At 38.0% G+C, this 9583-nt stretch overlaps 1 protein-coding gene across 2 annotated transcripts; it reads right to left on the reverse strand.

The window, feature by feature from the left end:
* Nucleotides 1-2271: 2271 nt before the first annotated feature.
* Nucleotides 2272-6570, reverse strand: LOC113043838 (prohibitin-like). 2 transcript variants are annotated; one of them, XM_026203435.1, is made up of 7 exons: nt 6455-6570; nt 5983-6085; nt 5674-5835; nt 5358-5500; nt 4478-4594; nt 4304-4399; nt 2272-3063 (listed from the first exon to the last, which is right to left on the reverse strand). In XM_026203435.1, the coding sequence occupies exons 2-7, from the start codon at nt 6065-6067 to the stop codon at nt 2851-2853; spliced, it is 816 nt and encodes a 271-aa protein (XP_026059220.1). In that variant the 5' UTR covers nt 6068-6085; nt 6455-6570; the 3' UTR covers nt 2272-2850. The 2 variants fall into 2 exon arrangements, with proteins under 2 accessions (XP_026059220.1, XP_026059222.1); XM_026203437.1 differs by lacking the exon at nt 6455-6570 and adding an exon at nt 6426-6446.
* Nucleotides 6571-9583: the final 3013 nt, after the last annotated feature.

Below are 9583 nucleotides of genomic sequence, written 5' to 3' on the forward strand. Positions count from 1 at the left end.
CTAAACAGTAAAACAAAGTAAAAGCCTTTATTTGCCTTATGCATGTTTTATCTCTCCATGGCCAAGCACCAGAGTCTGATTTAACTTTTTGAGATATCTCCGCTCAAATGATCAGCTGAGTCTGATGGTTCCTGAAAAGGTTATAGAGCTTTTTCAGCTAGACTCTCGAATGAGCTTCGGTTGTCTTTAAGAACAGGGCTGCATTTCCCAAAAGGATCATAAGCCTAAGTTTGACCGTAGAGAACCATTGTTACCAGTGGAGCTATGATCAACTTAGGTTTACAATGCTTTTGGGAAATGCAGCTCAGGACAGGCATTGAGCTCAAATGGTTGAGTATGGATTTGAGAAAAGAAAAAAAGTGAAGTGAAGTGACATTCAGCCAAGTATGGTGACCCATACTCAGAATTTGTGCTCTGCATTTAACCCATCCGAAATGCACACACACAGAGCAGTGAACACACACACTGTGAGCACACACCCAGAGCAGTGGGCAGCCATTTATGCTGCGGCGCCCGGGGAGCAGTTGGGGGTTCGATGCCTTGCTCAAGGGCACCTAAGTCGTGGTATTGAAGGTGGAAAGAGAGCTGTTCGTGCACTCCCCCCACCCACAATTCCGTCCGGCCCGAGACTAGAACTCACAACCCTCTGATTGGGAGTCCAACCCTCTAACCATTAGGCCACGACTTCCCCAGGGCAGGAGCCAACTTGGAGAATGGGGGCAACGATCCCGCTACCTTTCGCATGCCAAGCGAGCGCTCTACCATTTGCTCTACTATTTGAGCTAATTCCCCTGGCGAGTTAAGTCTTAAGTCTTCCCCCTAAGTTAAGTCTTAGGGGAAAATTCTGTCATCATTACTCATTCTCATGTTGTTACAAACCCACAAGACCTCAGATCAACTTTGAAACACAAATAAAGATATTTTTATGAAAAAAAGAGATTTCCATCCCTCTATTAAACGTGCTCAATGCATGTGCATTGCTCAGGGTTGTGTGAATAAAAGCCTAAATCAAACCAGTCCATCATATACAGCAAACATGTCTCTTTAGAAAACTTTGATTTAAACCTCTCAGTTAATACAGATTAATTTGCTGATCTCTTTATGATGTTTTTGAAGCATCATTGTGTAACACATTTTCAAAGGGGAGACCGATATCTCTCAGGTTTCATAAAAAAATATTCACAATTTTCACTTTTGGCACATTTATCATGTAGCAGGGAATGGCTATTATCACCCGTGGCACATAGCTGTTCTGATATTCAGTATTCAGTAATTGCACTCTGTGATACTTAAATATTCAATTCAAATATTCTGTGGGAGTGTTTGGCCTTCTGAGCATAGGAGGACATGAGAAAATCAATGATATCGGAGTACATTAAACATCTGAATTCTCTGAATAAGGTACACTGGTTGGTATGAAATACGTTTCTAGAAAATGCATTGTTCAACAAAGGTATATTGTAAGTCTTTACATAAAACTGTAGTTTATTCAAACTCTAAATCATGCGGCATGTCTTAGATAAATATTTGTCTTGTAGGTACCTATAAAAGTATTTTGAGCACAAGTGTAAAACAGGAAACAAACATTAACATCCTGTGTGTGAAGACTTCTGTCTGTAAAGTCTTAAAATAGTAAATACTATTATTTCCACACTTGACTTCTCTATTTAATGTGTTTCTTTCTTCTCTTCTCATATGCAGTACTCATGCAGCAAGAATATAGATATTAACAACAGAATCACTCATCCGTGTCTATACTGTACTCCTGCAGTGAAGGTAATGTCTGCCTCAAAGCTCTCCAAATTCATTTAAATTCACATTGAAGCTTGTATTGTCACATTTTTGATTTAAAAACCAAAGCTGCTTCTACTCAATTACAAGCATTTCTTTATGTTTAAGTCGCATAATTTTGTACACAAAGAGAAAGAGATAAGTTGAAAAAGAAAATGACAAAGAAAAGGGGATGAGAAAATAAATGGTTTAAATTATTTAAAAAAATATGTTAGAATAACTATAATTAATGTATTACTTGCATTAAACTCAATATAAACATTTAGGCACTTTCTCTTCCTTGGTCTAACATAAGCTTTTTTAATAAAGTAAAAAAAGCACTGTTGCCCTCTAGCGGACACTAAAATGCATGTTTGACCTCTGAAGTGTGCTTCAACAGATGAAGAAAAAAGTATTCTGTATAACATTATAAAATCATTTTAGACGAGTCTACAAATTATTATAATGGATCACTATAATAATGAGAGACATTAGTCTGTATTTTGATTTAGTATAAATGAATAATCTTTATTGATTGTTTTATCCATTCACCACTTGTGTAACAAGGGTGTTCCTTCTGCCACATACAATAACAAAACATTCAAACTGAAAAACAACACAGTCGTTCTTGCAGAGAGTGAGACTGATGTCAATCATCCAGCACTCACCACTCACGGATGCACGATTTAATTTAGCTTTGCAAGGTATTTAGGTCAATTTCTGTGTATGGACAATTAAACTGAAATGGCTTAAGTCTTTCAAACAATATTAACATTTAGTGAAGGAAAGGGTCTCCAAATGCAAATATATATGCGCCTGAGCACATTTACATACACAGAGACTTTTCCCCTTGGTTCCCCTTCACTCAATCCAACTGCTGAAAGCACCTTGTGGAGGTCCATACTTTAAATAGAGTAAGACAACTCTCGGACTAAAGAGAAAAAAAACACAAGGTATCTTTGTCTCTTAAAAATCTGCCTATAGGCTGACTAGATAGTTTCATGGGTATTACAGACATCATTTCCGAAAGTAGCCAAACTTAGAGCAGAAGAAGTGAAGTGTGTGTGTCTTGTTTCCCTATCACTGTGGTATCTGAAAGAGCACTCCCTGTCCAGACGGGAGGTAGGTTACACTGCGAGAGCGGCTGAGCTGGAAGGCGATGTCCTCCGCTGCCTCCAGCTTCCTCAGCTCCACCAGGCCATCACCAGCTTCTTGCAGAGAGTTAGCGATCAACAGCGCAGCCTGGGAGTCTCCTTCAGCTGAAATAATGGCTGCCTGCTTCTGCTGCTCTGCCTGGGACACACATACAGAGAGAATGTTAAATCACCTGTTGCTTATGGACATATAAAACAGTATTTCTCAAGTTTATATGTAAAGGGGGAAAAAACCCATTATATTATGGCCACATCCACATAAAGCCAGAGTTTTCCCTATCCAATCCTTTTTTCGTTCTTTTTTTAAATTACTTTTTAAATGTATAATTTATTTCTACAAAATTGAAAATTATAATTATTATATAAATTTAAACATACAATTAAAGCTGCAGTAGGTAACTCTTGTAAAATATATATTTTTTTACATATTTGTTAAACCTGTCATTATGTCCTGACAGTAGAATATGAGACAGATAATCTGTGAAAAAAATCAAGCTCCTCTGGTTCCTCCCAGTGGTCCTATTGCCATTTGCAGGAATACATCGCTCCCGTTAAGAAACAACCAATCAGAGCTGCGGTCCGTAACTTTGTTTGTGTTCAAAATTTAGAAAAATGTATATAATAAGCAAGTACACCATGAATCCATTTTCCAAACCGTGTTTTTAGCTTGTCCTGAATCACTAGGGTGCACCTATAATAAGTGTTCATATTCAGACTATTTTAGATTGCTTCGGGCGAACCGCGGCGGAGTAACCCAGTACCTTTGTGATTCTTCATAGACATAAACAGAGAGAAGTAGTTCCGGCTACGATGTTCTTCCGCAAGACGCAAGCGGTTCTGTTTATTAACCGCTAGAGCGTCAAAAGTTACCTAATAATAGTGTTCAAAAGTTTTTTTTTCATTTTATTTCCGAAACATATCATTCAACAAGGAAGCATTGAACTGATCAAAATTGACATTTATAATGTTACAAAAGATCTTAGAAAGAAGAACTTTCTATTCAAAGAATCCTGGAAAAAACTTTTTTTTTTACATTGACGATAATAATACATGAGCACAACATCAGCATATTAGAATGATTTCTGAAGGATCATGTGAAGTAGTGGCTGCTCAAAAAGTATTTTGATAACTGATTTGAAATGTTCCACCATGCAAAATGCACATTTTATTTAGTAGATGCTTTTGGTATTTGATTGTGTGCATCACTTACAACAATAAGAGTCAGATTATTATTCTTATAGTTCCACTTAAACCATATAAATACTGCTGTAATGAATAGGTTTGTTATCAAACTGAGAGTGACTCTGTTTTAATTAATCATTATACTCTCATTTGGGGAATGTTCGCTTTGGCAATATTACATTTTGAGGCTTTCTTACCTTCTCTACAACAAATCTGGCTCTCTCAGCCTCCTGCTGTGCAACCTGCTTCATCTCGACAGCCTCTGTGAACTCCTTGCCAAACGTCAGATGTGTCTGAGGGGAGGGATAATACTACAGTGAGGCACGAGGGTGGAGAAAAAAACAGAAAGAGAGAAAAGCAGAAGCCTTTACCAGGGAGACGTCATCGAGAATGAGGCCGAAGGTGGATGCTCTTTCTGTCAGATCCTCACTGACCTGCCTGGACACCAGCTCTCTCTGAGTGATCAGCTCACCCGCATCAAAACGGGCCTGCCGAAAAAGCAAAATAAAACTGCATTGAATCCATTTAAGTTTTCCGTTTCATTTCCTGTCCTGTATATGTAGCCCAACACCCAGCCCTGTATACACTTAGCGGAAACTAGAGATTATGATTTATAAAGTTTGAAATATGGATATTTTTCATACACAAACACATTGATTCACTTCAGAAGGCCTTTATTAACCCCCCAGAGCCGTAAGAAGAACTTTTTATGATGGATGGACACACTTCATTAGAATCTCAACAGCCATTCACTGCCTAGGAAGACTTGAGGGTGAGTAAATCATGGGGCCATTTGCATTTTCGGGTGAACTATCCCTTTAAAAGGAGCTTGTACATGAAACTAAAACAAAAAAAAAAATCGATTCTTTTGACAAATTCACCATCAATATAATTATGCAATAATTGCATCCGACAGGTTTACTTACTGACATGTCCCCAAATCTTTGTGGTGGTGTTCATGTGCATTAAACTCATAAATACGATATATTTGTCATGACTTGAATGCACCATCATTATGGTCAACGTAAGTTGCAATGCTTAATTGTTTTGTGAAAAGTGTGATACATTTTTTTTCAAGATTCTTTGAAAAGAAAGTTCAAAAGTACAACATTTATTTGAAATACCCATATTTTGTCACATTATACACTTTACAGTTTAATCGTTCCTTGCTGAATAAAAACAAACACAAATTCTTACTAGCCCTCTGAAGGACAGTTAGCATGTTTTCATAGCGTTGTGTGTGATACTCACCACTACAGCCTTCAGGACCTCGGTGGTGATGGAGGGCAGCACTCTCTCATCATAGTCCTCTCCGATGCTGGTGAAAATCCGCGGCAGCTGTGTAGCAACTGGTCGGAAAAGGATTCGCAGCGTGATGTTGACATTCTGCAAATCTGAGAGGGTCAAAGAAAGACCATTATGCAATTTTATTAGTAAAGTTTTATTAGTAAAGGCAAAAGAATGAGCATATTGGGATGCAGAGAGAGACAGAGTGATATACACATTAAAGAATAAATGAAGAACAGACAGAAAAAGTAAGAGAAACAAAAACTGAGGAATGACGTACCTTTGCTACCAGTGATGACAGGCACATTGCGTGGACGGGACCTGCAGTCGAAGATGATTGGCTTTTGCACCCAGGGAATTAGAAAGTGTGTGCCCTCCCCAACAACAGCATCCTGAACACCTCGAAACCTGTCGAAGATGACTGCCCTGTGTCCTGCATCCACTGCATTGAAAACACACACAGACTGAGACAACAAGCTCTTCAAACCTGGCAAATAAACACCTGACTACCACATAACTTATTAAACTCAGAACAGTTAAACCACTTTTTTATAAGGTACATTACAAATTAATGCAGCACTGAACTTACCATTGAAAAGTGCAGAGTTTACTACACCTCCTCCTATGGCCAAGGCCAATCCCAGCTTTCCAATGGACTCAAAGAGCTTTGCCATGGCAGCAATGTGACAGTCCTGGTGAAAGAAGTGGACATTCATCTTAAGCATTTCATTATGGCCTCACTCATGAATGTAAAATCCCAAAATTAAATCACTGCGCTCAGTTAGCCTCGACTCTTCAGCAGTAACACTTTATGAATGAAACGTGCTAACCTAAAAGTAAAGAGTTATTACAATAATCCTGTATATTTAATCAGCCTGCTACACGCTAATACTGCAACTAACATGCAATCAAGTCCCGCTGCTTTCCCATTAAGACGCGCTAATCATGCTTGTTTCTCTTCCAATACGCCACATTATTATTATTAATGGCCTTTATGTAAAGTAAATAAACACCAAATCCATGTTAAAATACCGTTAGTCTTTAACAACGTGATCACTCACCCACTGCGCTGATAGATCACACCGATCACAGTGACCTCCACCGGAGCCTGGGTAAGAAACACATGAGAAGGGGACGTCTGAGCATGCGCAGGAACCTTCAACACAGGCTTCTCTGATTGGAGAGAGGGATACAGAAGGGAACGCCCATGTGAGTACCGATATCTTTTATTGGTTTACGTCGGCTCGTCGCTTTAGAATGAGCCCTGGGCTCAAACAGAGGCTGTGTTCGAAATCGCATACTTGCTTAATTCAATTCAATTCAATTCAAGTTTATTTGTATAGCGCTTTTTACAAAACAAGTCGTTACAAAGCAACTTTACAGAAAATTATGTTTCTACAATATTTAGTAGTAGCTAGTAGTTTGTGCACATTTGACAGGATTTTAGAAAAACTAAAAAATAATAATAATACAAGACGTAGTCAGCTAGACGATGAACTATCAATATTATTAATTAAGTTATTATATGATTAAGTCACACATTTAGGAATAATTGTTAGTTCTGTTTGTTCATTCAGAGTTAGCATCATCTGAGGTCCTCTGAGGGTCAGCATCATCTCTTCTCAGGTGTTCTGGATCCAGACTGGAGCTACTGCTTACTGCCCAGTACACAGTTCATAGTGCTTGCTGTTTTAAAGGAGTCGTATTAATGCTTTTTCACTTTTTCAACTTTATTTAGTCTGTAATGTTGCTGTTTGAGCACTAAAAAGATCTGCAAAGTTACAAAGCTCAAAGTCCACTTCAGAAGGAGTTTTTTTTTTATTTAAAAGAAATTTGGACTACAACGCATAGGACTGTTTTCTGGGATTTGTGATTAGAGCCCTGCACGAGCCTAAGTTGATTTAGAAAAACATTTGGAGCATTTTTTGTCTGTTAAATATAGCCTATAGCCCACATATATATATATATATATATATATATATATATATATATATATATATATATATATATATATATATATCTATATATATCTATATATAGATATATATAGATATATATATATATATATATATAGATCAATCTAGCCTTCTCAAATCATCATGACTTGCCTAAAATAAAATCTACAGATATAAAATAGTTCAAGCATATAAAAATGTTTATACATTAAACCTATATTAATGTGCGCTTTATCCAATAGTTTGATCAGAGACACTCTGCAGGACATGGAGGTGCCAGCACGATCACTTGCATTTTTTTCAGTAGATACGTCATAATTTTTGCTCATAAAGGTAAGAGTAATCATTTGTTACTGCAAAGGGTCTACTTTTATTTGTGTTCACTCACAATATCAAAAAAGGTTGTGCTTTTATAAAGTAAAGAAAACAAACATGTTGCGCTTTCTGCCGTCTCATCTTAAAAAAAGGAGTTAAAAATTAACCGAAACTCAGTGAATAACTGACTGTAGCATTGTTTTTCAGATAAACAAGTGTGTTAACTTAGCATGTTTCTTAAATATCTGCAAACATATTATGGTATTTTTATGCTTTATTAGAGTCAAAATCTTACATACAGCATTTGAATGCAGAACTGTTCAGCTGCGCTGATTGCACGCACCATACATGCTGCTGTGGGACACTAAACACTTTCGAGCCGCAGCACATGTCTCATGTTGTCTCCACCAGTGCAGCAATTTTTTACATCACTAACTGATGGATGTCTAAAATAGAAAAATAAGGAGAAGCCTAAAACATTCCAGAGGCCCAGCACGTGTCTGAACTATGATGTGAAAATTGGCCCAAAGCCCGGCCCAAGGGGTGTAAAAAAGTCTGAGCCCATCTGGCCCGGTGTTCTGTCGATTTGTCCTACGCTGTCAGATTTTCCTACCTCCCACTAAAACAGTGGGTACAACGAAAAATGCTACTGTAAAGTTATGATTTATTAAAGTCTACACCTACCCCAACCCTAAACCTACCCTTACAGTAATGCAGAAACATTAAATACACCGGGCTGAAATGCAGGGCTCTATTTGTGATATCACAAATGGCGAATGGGACAAGACCTGGTTGAGCTGCACTAGAGAAGGCAACGAGTGTTATCACTATGTCAGAGACAAGCAAGCTTTAGTCAGACGAACAGAGTGGTTACAAGCATACAGGTTTAAATCACGCTCAAACTGATTAGATTTTGATGCAATATTTACAATGAAGCTTGCAGGCGGCTTTGGTAAGGGGCTTGACAATTCCTGACCAGGTGCCCGAGTGGTGCCAATCACAACACACACTGGCCAATCTAACCAATCACAGCACATTCCATACATTTAATACAGGAACTATTTGACCCATTCATGCAATACTTGGGATAGAGGTGTAATAATGTATAATATGTGAAAAATAATGTGTGGCTGCTCTAGTACACCCTCAAAACAAAATCAATGCTTTGTAAAATAGCATAATAGGACACCTTTAAAGAATAGTGTGTGAAACGTATACAATACGCAAAATTTCTTTCAGAGTAGTATGCTAAGTGCTGTCACATTACAAGCACTGAACGTTAAAGGTTTCATATGTATGCGATTTCTGTTTTTCCTTTTCTTTAGTGTGTTATGTAGCTATTTGTGTGCGTGTAAGATCTGCAGAGTTACAAAGCTCAAAGTCTTCCACAAAAGGATTTATTCTATCTTAAAGAGAAGGCTGATCCAGACCGGTCTAAAACGCCTCATTCAAACACAGCCCCACATGTCTATGTCACAATGTGATAATATTTGCGTAAAGCCACCCAAATGTTCATGCAAAGAAAGAAGGCGTGGTTTCAGGAACCGCAGCAGTTGATGCAGCCATGTCAGGGAGATGCTGTGTGATTCTGTGTGAAAGCTAAAGCACTTTATCTGGCCTTCCGGAAGTAGATTGAATGAGAAATCATTGGATTTATTTACAAAAGAACAGCACAGCCCAGATGTTTGAATTTGTCCAATGCATTTTATGGATGAGAGTTAGTTTTGTGAACCTAGAGTAGCCTACAAAGCTGGCTGTGCAAAGGCTATTTCTAAAAAAAAAGTGGGTCAACCCCAGCTTTACTATGACAATCTGGCGCTTATTCTGTATCAGCTACTGTAAGTATGTTTTTTTTTTTTTATAGTTGAAGTATTTGCAATTGACTGTTCGGCCAATCACAATGCACTGGGGTCATCTGGC

This window comes from Carassius auratus, chromosome 3 (assembly GCF_003368295.1).
Source record: "Carassius auratus strain Wakin chromosome 3, ASM336829v1, whole genome shotgun sequence".
Taxonomy (NCBI): Eukaryota; Metazoa; Chordata; class Actinopteri; order Cypriniformes; family Cyprinidae; genus Carassius; species Carassius auratus.